The sequence below is a fragment of the Tetrao urogallus genome (genome assembly GCF_951394365.1).
Source record: "Tetrao urogallus genome assembly, chromosome: 4".
NCBI classification, from domain to species: domain Eukaryota; kingdom Metazoa; phylum Chordata; class Aves; order Galliformes; family Phasianidae; genus Tetrao; species Tetrao urogallus.
The window spans coordinates 27147805-27162040 of record NC_136817.1 but is presented as its reverse complement, the minus strand read 5'-3'; the positions used below and the strand labels follow the sequence as shown (position 1 = coordinate 27162040).

The following is a 14236-nucleotide window of genomic DNA, read 5'->3' as shown; positions in this document are numbered from 1 at the left end:
TGTCTGCCTTCTCTTTATCAGTACAGCTTATTCTTCTAAAAAACTGTCAACACTGCTGGCTTCCCACTCTCTACAATGACACTCTTAAAGAAAAAAAAAAAAAAAAAAAGATTCACAATTTTACATTGCATCACTGCAGATGACTGTACTTGGGTTCAGAAAGCAAAACGATATCAAACAACAAGCTTACTTGTCTGGAGAATAAAAAAAACATGGTACTCATCAACTACTACTCCTATTTTAAAAATGTTTATTCAGCTGCAAATGTTGCTTATTTCCAACAAATGCAAAACAGCTTTTTGGTGGTAAATAGCAGGTATTTATTTGAAATGAAAAAAATACTTAAGTACCTGAACTATTGCATTTAATCATGTATTGTAACTGTGTTACTCTAACTTTTTGCATTGGAGACAAATATACAATGAACATTCAGATATCACAGATTGCACACTAGATAGTAAATCGTCAGGCCTTTTACGTAACCACCAAAAAACAGATATTGGATTCTGCAATATAGTACAAAATTCCACACTCCAGTCTTAGCCAGTTATCTTCAATTTACTCCCGATGCTGTACAAATAAATGGCCATTTAACTAGGGCTTACAAGTTAATAACAGGACAAAAAAAATATACATTGCACTGACACAAAAAGTCAGCTGTGTTAATAGTCATGCAACAAGTAACCAAACTTGCTGAAATTAAAAATACTGTCTAAAAACAGTTTCAACTGCATAAATATTTTATACACAGTTCATTTACCGAAACAAAAGGAGTCTTTAAATGATACAAAGCAAATATAAGTATCTACCAATTTTATACATAAGAAAGTGCAAAATAACTTATCTAAAGTGTTCTGCTATTGAACCGATGACTGTGGGCTGGAGGCAGCCAGCCCCCTCTCGTAAGCATGACATTACATTTGCACACTACATACGAATGTTAAGAGTACATGAATAAGTATACTACAAAGAACAAGGCAGGAGAAGACATGTGAGGTACTTGCAGAGAATACAGTCTACTGATGTTAGTGTACATGAGCATATTTTTGCGCAACCCATTTTTACATGGAAAACAAAGCAAGTCTTTGCATTAGAAGCTTCAATGAGAAAACCACTCCCAAGTGAACGAAGCAGTTGCCCACAGCACCAGCTGCCAGAGGAAATACGAGCAGGCAGGGTACTTCCCCTCCACCTCCTACCAGCACAAATGTGGTTTTAGAACAGTGCAACTGAGGGATTAAGTCAGAAGGCTGTGGTTATTGGTTTGCAAAACGCAAATGTGGTCCGACCTCTACGCTATAGACTTGGAAAGGAATAGTGATCCTGATTTTAGTAGGCTGCCAAAGGTAAAAAGCACAGATTGACAATGGTGCCATGTGCCTGCATAGCCATACAACGGCCAACTACATCATCACTGATGGTGCACAGTCTTCATAAGCCCACATTAGTCATATATGCCTGATCTTACTTTTAATGTTCAGATTATACCAGAGTTACTGCCAGAAGCCCTGTTTTGATTAGGGTTTGATTGGAATCAATTCACGGAACAGAATTCTTCCTTAAATTTGGTTTCGTTTTGAAAACTAGAGGCAAGAGGGGAGAATCTCTGAGGACTTAAAAGCATTTAACAGTTGTTAAAAGAGCCTTCTCTTCAAACAGTAAACATGTAGGCCACCAGCCCATCTTCTGAACTATGCTGGCTTCGCATCATTTTGGGAAGGGTCAAGGCAACGTTAGAGAACATCTGAATATAAATATTCCAGCACTCCATGCACATTTACTGAGGGCTTCCCCCCTTCTATTTTCAACAATAAATCTGCCAAGGGAGCCATGCAACGCAGCTACTTATCACAGTTTGGATCCGAAGGGATCTATTTGGGTCAGCTAACCTAAGCAAACCTGCATTTACTCAACAGTGTGCAAGGGCTCTAGAAAAGCCTTTCTGCTCATTTGGGGATCTAGTACACATACCAGAACAGGAATTTCTCATTTTACAGACCAGCACATACTTTATAAACAATCATGTCAAAATACATATTTAACCTTCAGTGCATAAACATGTGATACCAGGGTAGAGAGTAAGTGGTTAGGATCAACAAATGGATCTAGAAGGTCCAACCAAGAGAAGACAATTGTGTCTCCAAGGTACAGGGACCCACTTCCCACACTGCAATTCTAACAACAGCTTAAATCATCTTCTTCCTGGGGATGGAGTCTGCCCAGTGCCTGCCAGTGCAGGGTAACCTCTCCGTCTGCAGCGAAATACACACACTGATGTTCTGCAGAGCAAAAGTGGGGCTGCCTGTCTTCTGTTGCTTTGGGTCACATCCGTACTGTTGTTTTGAAGAACCCAATGTGAACTTACCTAAATCTAGATCAGTTTGTCACACATTTACAAAATATATACACACACATTTAAAACAAACAAACCCACTGTTAAAACCTCCTTCGGAAAGCAGTCCACAGGCCTGTGTGGTGAGTGTGTTCCAATCCCAGTAGATGTCCATGTCTCTACTTCATCCCACATGTAGTGCAAAAGAAGTGACAGAGTAGTAAAAAAATACTGCAATTGAATTCATTTTTTTAAAACTTAAAAATGGTCATGGAAATCTACCACTGTCCTCAGGGTCATGCCACTTGCTGACACACAGAGACAGCTCTTAAAAGCATCTCTGGCAGAACAAGCACTAACCCGTTCCTGAATGACTACGTTATTCCAAACATTTTTATTTTTTTCAATTTTTTTTTTTTTTTTTTTTTTTTTTTTCCAAATAAGCTACGGGACAACAGTGGTAAAATTCTATGCACAGGAAAATTCATTCTGTACCTGAATGCAAGCCAATCACTACTGACTTAAAGAAGGTAAAAGCTGGTTCTTGCACTGCATGAATCAGCTGCTAATGAACACTAATTAACAAAACTGCAGCTCTGACATATGTATAAAACAGGCCTTGTTAAATATGAACAACACTGAGGCAGTAAATAGTTTTGGTATAAAATGCAACCAAAGTTTACAATTTAGTTCCTGGTTATCTTACAGCTAGAATAAAATACTCCAAGTCCTATTCTCAAAAAAAGTTTTCTTTTGAAAAAAAATCCATGTAGTTCCATGAATAGCCTTATTTAAATGAAGATACTGTGGGCAACTGAAGAACGAACGTGCACAGACTGGATTTTTAACAGAAATACACATAATGCCTTTGAGTTTTCTGGGTTTTTTTTTTTTTTTTTTTTTTTTTTTTTTGTTGTCGTTGTTGTTGTTGTTATCTAAACATTCATATTTAAGTTGATAGATGAGAAAGATGCCACACAAAGTATAGTGGTTAATCTGAAGTCCCATGTAACAGGCAGTTAGGTTCATATTTAGATAAAAAGGCCATTATACCTATTTACAATATACACAGTTGCTTGCGAAGAAGGCAGATTTACAACTATCTTCTAAAAAGCCTTCCCTTCCCTCCCACCCCCCACCCCAGTACAGATGACTAGCTCTACAAAAACAAGACAAGAACTGGTGTTTAGGTTAAGTGAGGATTTTCTTCATAGCCATGTCAACAGAGTTAGAGGTTGACAGTTCTACTGTATCTGTGGTTATTAACCATGTCTTCTTGGGCCTGGCTCTTCCAACGTGCCATTCACCTCATCACATACCTTCCATCAACACAAATCAATTCAATGATCCCTTATACTTTCAGTGCTTAAAATGCAGTATAAACTTAAGTGTAAACAGACAATATTCTACTCCCTTCTGATCACAGCACTATGCTCACATTAGTTCTCAGGGTGACAGCAGGTCTGTACAGGGTCTCCATTTACCACCACCTGGTCAATTCCTGGGCCCTTCCTCTAAGCCCCGCTCATGCTGCAAGTTGTAGAAACAGTTCTGGCAGACTCTGACTGGTGAGGAAATCTTCAGACGCTTGATTTCAGACTGAAACCGACTGCACCTGCAAAGAAGAACACCACTGTGAACACGTGTCCTCTCCCAGCCTCATCATTTTCTTCCCAGGTGTGTTAATTATCATTGTGACTTGAAACACCTCAACACCATCTGAACAAATTTTGACACCATGTTGTGTTTGTAGATTGATAAGATGAACTATCTGCTGAAAAAGAAATATTTTTTTCCTCCTTTGCTAACTTAATTTGTCTAGGATTCATTACCTGATTTCATTCTCAGTTGACACCTACGTTAAGCTGACAGCTTCACTGTTTATATAAAGGGGCATGTTTGCTTTTTCTAACTCTTCTGAGGAAATTTTGACAGCACTCATGTTTGGTTTCTTTTTGTTTTTTGTTGTGTTTTTTTTTTTTTTAATCAGTTTTGATAAGAGAGTGGAAAGCACAGTGTGTTTGTAGAGTTCAGTGATATGCAATAGCCTAAAATTCTATATGGGAAAGAATCTAAAGGAGGCTGGTGCTAGCTTACTTCTGGCAGAAGAGCTGCCCACAGTTCCTGCAGTGGTGACGCCTCTCTGTGAGCGAGAACCGGACTGCACAGCCTGAGCAGCTGTCCCCTCCTTCATCCTTCACCCAGTGGTCGGCTGCTGACCGGCCCGGCTGATCACTCACAGACCAGCTGAACACTCGGCCACGGCCATCCCCAATGAGAATTCTGCTGTGATCCCTGGAGGAAAAAAGCAAAAGCATTTCCATGACTATTACGGCTCAGTAAGGTACAGACAGCGATAGCTGATTTTAGATGTCAGAATATATAATGATTTTTTAATGACCAAGAATTAACCAGTGCTCTCAACAAAAACAAACAAACAAACGCAAAACAGCATTATGCAAAGAACAGTATCTGCATCCTTTGACAACACTGAAAAAATGCACTGAGTGATCACCTGTGAGCTACTCACTTGGAGATGCCGAGGGCGGTGATTTCTGCTGGATGTGCGTTATCTTTGCGATCAAATGCCGTGTGCATAGTTAGTTTGCTCCTGAACACCAACTGACGCTCCCACCGGTATCCTAGAAGGGAGCAGGAAGGAGAAAAGGAAAAAGACAAATCTGCTCGTTCTCATTTCTATATCTTCCTCCCTCCCCAAAATATCCACGTGCATCAATTTGTAGAAAGGAAACATCTTTATCTCCCCGGAGGCTGATAACTTCGAGAGACTCACTTCCCACTCAGGGAAAATACACTCCTAACTGCTCCACTGCACATCCAAGGAAGGAGAAAATGCAATACAAAGCAGAGTACCGCATTTCACCAATGCAGCTGACAGTTGTAGAGAACAGTGACATTCAGAGTGGAGCTGGCACCGAAGACCAGCAGGACTGAGAGTGTTTCATCAGTATTATTATTATTAATTTTGTCTGTAGCCAAGATTGAGATTTCCAACTGTGGTTAATTTTCTTTACAGCATCCCCTATCGTGCTGTGTTTTGGTTATGTGACTAAAACAGTGTTGAGGACATAGCAGTGTTTGAGGTACTGCTGAACACTACTTTCACAGCATCAAGGTTTTCTCTTTTTTCCCCACTCTTCCTCACCTACCAGCAAGTAGGCTGAAGGTGTACAAGAAGCTCAGAAGTAACACATGCTGGACTGCTGATCTCAACTGGCCTAAGGATATTCCACGTCATATACAGCATCATAGTAACCAAACTGAGGGAATGGCACTTTTTGGTAAGGAAGCTGTTCACTCCAAAACTGGCTGCACATCAGTCTGCTTGCAGGAGGTGGTGAGAGCCTTTCCATCACTTGTTTATGGCTTTTTTTCTTCCTCTTTAGTTTGCTCAGTAGACTATCCTTAGCTTGACCTTTGAGTTTTTATGCTTTTACCCTTTTGCTCTTCCTATTCTCTCCCCCCCATCCCATTGCAGCAACAGCGAGAGCAGATCAGCAGCCAGACAAGGTAAACCGAACACTATTTCTCAGGAAAAACTCAAACAACGTACAACCTCAACACAGAAACTTCTCACCAATGACTTTTGAATGTATCAGCCATCACTGCTCAAAACTGCAGAGATATTGCTTTTTGGGTCAGTGCTAACAGCAAATTTATCCAACCAAGGAAGTGTACTCCTCTTCTTTTACCTGGTTTAAGCTTGCTGTAGTGCCGTGCTTCAGCATAGCTGGGGTGCAGGTGGTTAACCTGAGCGTGGGGATGTATTTTTGCTTGTCCTTCAGAATAATTCACAAAGATAAAGCCATCTTTCTCATCCAAGCTAAGCTGGTCTGACCAACGCCTGGAGTCATCTGAGCCACTGTCTGCTGACCATGCTGCTGCCACTCTGTTTGAGGCTGACCTCGGTCTGTGGGTGGTGCTGCCTGGCTGACTTTGGCTCTCCTGCAGTTTCACATCCTGACCAATGCATGGATCATCTGCGTCAGAGTCACTGCTGTCTTCTTCATGGGCTTCCTGTCCTGAATTCATGCAACAGAAAAGAGAACACTGTTAGCAAGACTGTTTATAGGCTAAGCTTTCTTCCTTTCTTGCTGCTACACTGCCTACAACCCAACAGGTGTCACCATGGCATGACTAAAGGGAAATTACATGTGGGAATCTCAGAGCCTTTGCAGAGATCCAGCTCCCACCACAGTAAACACCAGCAGGAATCATCACATTTTTCATCTCTTTGGCAACAGAGGTAGTTCCTACAATAGTTGTTCTGAGGTAGACTGGGAAAGACACAGTGAGTACAGCTTTCAAAAGTGTTCAAGATAAATTAAAAAAAATAAAAATTCCTCCTGTCACTCAGGAAAACAGTAACCAGTCAACAGTGATGAGGCTCAGGACAACTAAAACACATGAGGCAGATGTTATTAACAGGCTTAACATGATGTGAAAACACAGTAGTTCAATACATTCATATTCTGTTACAGAATAGCTAAGCTGTGCAATTAAAAGCATCCTGTGAGTATCGTAGGATCCACATCCAAGTCTAGATCATATCTTCAACACGAAGATGAACAAAGGAAGATGAGTAAAGCAAATGCCCATCAAGCACGGACCATATTCTTCAGACCACAGAAAACACTATGGCATGGGCAGCACCGCTTGTATAAAATTCCACTGATGGAACATCAGGTTGTTAACTCTGCTCTTAGGCTATAATTTTATTTCAAAATAGAGAAATACGTAGCTTTTGGACAATGGTAGCATCCATTAGGTTCACTGATAGCAGAAGCAACCACAGGAAGGAATTTACTCAGAACAAAAGGAAGGATGGCCATGGTTTTCCTTGCTCACAGCAGTATGAAATGACAGTATAAAGTAGTGAATGAGAACTCAGACACTTCATTATGTCCAATGGATGTCTATTTTCCACTGAGAGAAAACACTTCTATCGTTTTCTGCCCTGCACAACCGCAGGACTTAATCTATGTGAAGGGGAAATCAGATAAAAGGCAAATACCAAGCTGTGGGTAGGAGACGTACCTATTTGTGCTTCTTGGCAATCCTCTTGCATTTCCAGGACCTCTGCAGGCTCTGGAGCTGGTGTTTCTGGTACTTGCAAAAACTCCATCCGCCAGAACTGGAGGGACAAGGGACAAGCAAACTGGCATGTACGGAACTCTTAACTTTCTTCCTAGCTACTGCTAGAGTTCAGAGGCATTATTAGAACTGTATAATCACACCAGCAGTACAACAGGCAGGTCGCTGCATTTTTTTCCCCCCAAGGGTCATAGCAGGTCAACTACATAAATGCCTGAATGACAGCTGAACAAGCCCTGTGCTATTATTTAATGCTTCAGCTGTTCAAATAAAAAAATCCACTCTGTACTGCAATCTGACCAGCAGACTCTGGTTAAGACAGATGCAGGCACACACATGACAAAATAATGAAAGCCAGGTTGGACTGGCAGTGAACAGAGATGCTCTTTCTATTTTTCCTTCTTTTTCCTCTTTTCTTTCCAGGCAGCAAAATGAATTACCTAAAAGTGTGCAGAATAAAAGCAGAGAACAAAAGCAACAAACTCCAGGCACAGAAGCCAGTGAGCAACAAGTGGCTGAAATACAATATATATATAATGATGCACCCCAGAACAGCAGGACTGCTTTCAGTACCTGCCAGGATGCTGTGTTGGACAGAATTTATTTATCTATTACAAAGGCTTAAACTTATTTTTCTAAGCAGTGGTTCCAAGTACGTACCCGTACAACTCCATCTGAATGTCCTGTCACAATGACATTCTGGGTATCCCACTCGTTCATCTCTGACACAAAACAGCACATGATTTGCTGGCTTCGACCAGTGAAAGTGTTCACACTTGCAGTGGGGCTGCCATTAATACTCCATACATGAATGTAAGTGCCAGCACATGACACAATATCCCCCTGAAAATACAAGTAACAACTCCGTATGTGAAAACAAATCTCAGATTCTGTTTCAGCAAAAACATAAGCCAGGTTCATTTGCATAGGTCAGTGTTATCCCAAGCACAGATAAAGGTTGAGTGGAGAACCTTGAGAGCAGCCCTGAGAAGAATATGGGAGCATCAACTGATGAAAGATTCAATATGTGCACTTGCAGACCAGAAGGCCAACTGTATCCTGGGTTGCATGAAGAGAAGCGTAACCAGCAGGTCGAGGGAGGCGTTTCTGCCCTTCTACTCTGCTCTCGTGAGAGATCACCTGGAGTACTGCATCCAATTCTAGGGCCCCCATGAATGGACAAGGATGTGGAGCTGTTGAAGCAGGTTCAGAGGAGGGCCACAAAGAAGATCAGAGGGCTGGAGCACTTGCCATGTGAGGACAGGCTGAGAAAGCTGGGGCTCCAGCCTAGAAAACAGAAGGCTCTGGGGGGTCCTTATAGCAGCCTTCTACTACCTGTAGGGAGCCTATAGAAAAGCTGGTGAGACACTGGAACAGGTTGCCCACCAAGGCTGTGGATGCCTCCGCTCTGGAAGCATTCAAGGCCAGGCAGAATGGGGCTCTGAGCAGCCTGATCTGAAGGAAGGTGTTCTTGCCTATAGGAGGAGGGTTAGAACTAGATGATCTTAAAGGTCCCTCCCAACCTAAACCATTCTATGATTGCAGCAGCAACTTTGAAGTAATTCCTAAGTAATTCCTGTTCAGGCTGACACCCTAAATAAAACTGTAGAATTACATACTTTCCTTTTTTTTTTTCACTGTACACAGAAAAACAGACTTAGTAACAACCTGTCTGCTGAGTTTATAGAATAAGTAGATCAATTCCTTTATTTTTCACCAATCCCACAGCATATTTTTAGTACCTTCCCTTCCCTCTTTTATGACTCAGCTCAAACCTCCCATCTTTTTTATTGACACGTGCTACATTAAAGTTCATATGATCCCTTCATAATTGGGAAAAGGGCAAGAAACAGTCCTTTCATCTAGCGCAGAGGGGAAGTAGTAGCTGTGGTTTAAAACACCAGCAACACTACAACAACTGGATGAGCAGCTAACAAACCGTGCCTCTTACTACCCTCTTCTTCTCATTACAATTTATTTCCTATACCAGGTAATAAGTTTTAACGTGAATTACGCAAGCTTCGCCAAACCAATGCAAGAGCCTAATTTGTTTTTCTTCAGTTTAACAATTACAGATTCTTGCTAACACTCCCACTACACATGGATGTTTGCTTCTTACCGTTAATTCATTTATACAGAGTGCTGAAACTGGAGCCCTGTGACCTCGAAGCTGTGTAAGAAATGAGAGCTTATTCAAATCCCAGATGATGCAGGTGCGATCCCGTGAGCCACTCACAATGATGTGATAAGCCAGAGATGCTGTTAAGCACGTGACAGTGTCAGTATGACCCAATAATGCCTGCCAAAAGAAGACAGAAGGAACATGCTACAATCAAAAGAGAACACAAAAGTAGTTGTATTAAACCTAAAGAGATTCAGTCAACGTGAACTCAAACACTTTATCAGAAGGCCCAGCTGGACTGAAAGTAGTTAGCTGGTGACTGCTTCCATAACTGAAATTGATAGAAGTCATTTTCTGAAAACAAAAGTTCTTTTTAAGTAAGAACTGGCTCCTATTTAAAAACCTGTTGGTGTTTGAGAAAAGCCAAAGAAAAGAAAAATTACAACCAAAAAGACAAAGTTCACAGCAAGGAGGAGAAAATTTCAAATATCTGCTTTGAGAAGACCTCTTTTCTACTTTTTAGGCCTGAAGTAACAATTGGATAGAAATCTGGAATACAGCTGGATTTCTCCTGTTTACCAAGTTACAAAGTCATCAGATAAGCTACAGCAACTGGCCTTGCACTTACTCTGTCCTCACTGGCAAAAGCAGAGCAACTTAAATGTGTCGCCCTGAAATTCAAGATACAGTGTCTTATCTTGCAGTAACTGTTAGCAAAACACTTCTGAAATACAGCTTCAGACAGTCCATGTTGCAGACCAGTGGTGAAAAGTTAATTAATAATTCTCTAGATTTGTTCAGCTAAGTTTTAGTTGAAGTTTTCCACTGGGAAAAAAAAAAAGTCCTACTGTTAAGATGCTAACAGGAAAAGTGACACTTACAATCTGGCTACTTAGAAGAAGACATTTTGTTTGTTTGTGGTGTGTTGGTGGTGTTTTGTTGGTGTGGTTTATTGCTTTTTGTTTGTATGTTTTTGTCTTGCTTCTTGGCCTTTTTTATGAAATACACACATAAGACTTCCTCTGCGCTTAGCTGCAACTGACTTAAAAACACAGGTCCTTTCTTCCTTGCATTCAAGATTGATATTTTGAATTCACAAAACAAAAGCAATGTAAAGGTGTCCTGAAGGAGTATTATTGCACTCCACAAACATGTTACTGCCAGAAAAAGCAAAGTTTGCCCAGAAACACAATTTAAATAACTCTACAAGAAAATAAAGAAGTATAAAAAGTAGAAAAAGGAAAATGAACAGTAGAGACAGCCTCTTTTGCTACCCTCCCTGTCAGTCTTCAGATGGAGGTATTTTACAGAGATCTCTACAGTAATACAGCTTACTCCACAGAAAACACATCTGCATACTTTTTTAGATTTTTTTTTTTTAATAAAAAAATATTAAAATTTATTTTTTAAAAACATTGCTATTTTATTTCCCATCTTTAAAACAAGTTTCACATAGTCAACAATCCTCAAAATGATGAAATTTTTATGATACATTTTACCTATTTTCAGTGTAGATCTCTACTGGGACTACTCAGATTTCCAAGTCTACTCAGCTCATAGTTTCAAAGCTAACAAACTTCCTTTGATCTTGGAACATCATTTCCCTAATCGACATCTTTGTTGTATTTTACCTGTTTCAATGTGAGGGCTTTAGCTTTTTCTTTGGAGACGCCCATTTCCCACACACACACCGCTGTGCTTGTTCCCCCAGTGATAACCAGCTTGGGATTGGGACAAATGGCACACAGTATCTGACCCCACTCTGACAAACATTCATAAACAATTACTGCCTGGAAATAAAGAAAACAGAGAAGGATTACTTGCAACATTAGAGTTAGGTGTGAAAAATATAAAAGCTCAAGTGCCATCTTGCAAACTGAACCATTAAGTAACCAAGATTTTGCTGACATGTTTTTCTCAAATGTAAATAATTCCAGGCTCTGCCATAAGATGCCTCCTGAGGGAACACAAGAAGTGAAATTTAATTGATTTGTTTTTTTTTTTCTTCGCAGTCTTGTTAAAAGTTATTATGAATTGGCCTATGTTATTCTGCTCATGTTCTGATGAAGAAAATTGGATTGGGAGAAAGAAAACACACAGCACAAAAAATGTTATCAATTCACATGCAAACTAAGTTTTCATCTTTAGATTACTTTCACTATTAAATAGTGATTTCTTTTGGTACACTCAGCACTGAAATGAATTTCAGAAGACAAACCTTGTCCGACTCATAGGTACCCAGTCTACAGCTGAGGTCTGCATAGCCCCAGGCAAAAGTTTTATTCCATGTAGGAGGGATGAGAACCTTATTCTGTTCAACAGCCAGAATGCCTTTATCAGTACACACAATCTGTCCCACAGGCTCCTTGAGTTCTAAAAAAGAAGATAGTTATCTTTTAGTGAAGAAAAAAGACTGATGCTGTCCAATCCTATTAAATACCAGATGCTCCACAAAAAACAAATATTTGCATTGCTTAAACAATTACTCTGGTCCCAAGTACAGTGCTGCAGGAGATGTCCTTCAAGCCAAACAAGTCACAGACATAATCTCTTTGATGCTTCTGAGCATTAAAAGTGATTGTGCCATTTTCAACACTATTAAAAGTAATTTTTTGGTATCGATGCCAATGTCATGGTCAAACATTTCCACAGGTTGCATTCTTAACCAGTGATCTATTTGCTGTTTTTAATCAAGTTCTGCAAATACTGGTAACACTTTTTTGTTTCCTATCCTTGAGTATAGCCCTGTTACGTTTTGTGGAACGGTACATCCTTTTCTCTTCAATTCATTTAATCAATTAAGAAAGAAAATACTATATGGCAGTTACCTACTTTGCTGACAGTTAACTTTTAATCACTCTAATGTCAGAGATAAACAATGTCAGAACCTACTCCTTTGGCCTCAGCACAGCTACCAGTATCCCTTCCTGCCAACCTTCTCAGCATTTTTCGCATTGAGAAACTGGAAAAAATGCTCCAAATACTGTGGTTTTACCTTTTACGGGTGTGAGAGACGGCCGCAGGTTGTCCAAATGATGGAAAAAAATCTTGTCACTTGTGGAACCTGGGGGCACAGAGGTTCCTACAGCCTCCCCATTCAGTCGGCTTCTAACACGCTTTGGAGGGTGGGGCTTTTTGAAGAGCTGAAAGTCATCAAGAAATTACAGGTTTACAGGAGCACAAGCTAAAGAATAGCAGTGTTTCATTCATATTCTAAAAATGCTGCAGATCAGCAATCAGCAAGCACTACTTAACTGTTCTCTGCATTCACGGATTCACTGTTGGGCATCCACTAATAAATTACAGCAAACATTTTGACTTCAGCACATAATACAGAATTCAACTGTGATATATAAGCAAACCATTTTTTGGAGCCTCCACACAAAGGTTTATCAGATGGTAAATTCATTATAAACCTTTTGATGGCAAGTGTTACGTATTTACAGTACCTAACTTACGAATATAAATCTTTACACATATTTTGTAAAATTTCACCTTCTTTGACAACAAAGTTGTAAAAGCACTACAAGGAGAGCTGCAATTTCAAGGCTGAAAGTTATTTTTTTTAATCTATTAGCATATTCAAGGTACAGGGAACATACATAAACCTGATGTAGTTGGGCTGTGAGGATGCACACGTTTCTACTGCTCACACAAAGTCAATGGGTATGAAGGGCAACAGCAGGACTGTTTGCCTCAGCCCTCCCTGCACCACCCCACACCACCACACAGCTGGTCTAACGATGTGAGAGGCACATTTTTTATTTTTTTATTTTTTTTTAAGAGTTATTATAGAAATTAACTTATCACAGGAAAATGGCACTTTCACTGTTGCCCTCAGTCACGTCAAGTGTTACATTTTTAGCAGCAACATACTTATTTTTTCAATACTTATTTTTTTTCCTAAGTTGAACAATGATGTCATAATTTTTTTAACCTTTATTTTATGAGTGCAAAACAGAAAAAAGACATTTCCCTTCTTGTGAGCAAATTCTTTCTGCATTGCAGAAACAATCATTGCACATTATTGGAAGAATACGAACAAACATTCTCAAGAAGTTTAACTCCTCAAACACTTTCCTCCTCTGTTTCAATACATTTCAGCCCATGTGCCATCTGGCAAATAGAAATTCTGCAGATGGTGTACCTGCTTTGGTATCTGTCCAAAGTTGTTAATGAATCCTATAGTAGCTGTCTCTTTTAACGGATCATTGATGTTATATATATCCACTTGCCCCTCATAGAAGAGATGGTGAAAGACATTTACAGCTTCTACTGCAGCAGGACCTTGTTGTTTATAGCCAAAGATCAAGTCAATCCACTCATGCAGATGTGCACTCACAAAGTCACATTCCAGAGCCTGAAATCCAAAGGACATGCACTGAAATTAGCCACGTCAGTCACCAGTTGAGTCTACTACACGTGCCATAAAGAAAAAAGCAGAATACACTGATATATTCTCAGTATGTTTTGTTAAGCTTTTTCATTTAAACAACTCCTGCCTCAACTTACTCTCTAGACAAAAAGGAAGAGAAGGAAATGCCAAGTCTGCAGCTATTTGTGACAAATAGCCATCAGCTCAGAACTCATGGACCAGATAGCAGCTGTGACTGCATGAATCAAGTCATGTTTAATGTGCAGCATAAAGGCACAACTGAAGTTTTCTA

The 14236-nt window shown here is 40.0% G+C and overlaps 1 protein-coding gene across 1 annotated transcript in view; it reads right to left on the bottom strand.

Annotated features, from left to right (window-relative positions):
* Positions 1–3826: 3826 nt before the first annotated feature.
* The window catches only part of WDFY3 (WD repeat and FYVE domain containing 3), a gene marked incomplete at both ends in the record, with an annotated part of 103616 nt that continues 93206 nt past the window's right edge, over positions 3827–14236 (bottom strand). The window contains 11 exons of the mRNA XM_079534714.1: positions 3827–3947; positions 4430–4627; positions 4863–4974; positions 6046–6375; positions 7391–7487; positions 8108–8290; positions 9567–9746; positions 11201–11359; positions 11788–11942; positions 12565–12712; positions 13717–13929. Coding sequence (XP_079390840.1) covers positions 3827–3947; positions 4430–4627; positions 4863–4974; positions 6046–6375; positions 7391–7487; positions 8108–8290; positions 9567–9746; positions 11201–11359; positions 11788–11942; positions 12565–12712; positions 13717–13929 — 1896 coding nt within the window. The remainder of the gene's footprint in view (positions 3948–4429; positions 4628–4862; positions 4975–6045; positions 6376–7390; positions 7488–8107; positions 8291–9566; positions 9747–11200; positions 11360–11787; positions 11943–12564; positions 12713–13716; positions 13930–14236) is intronic.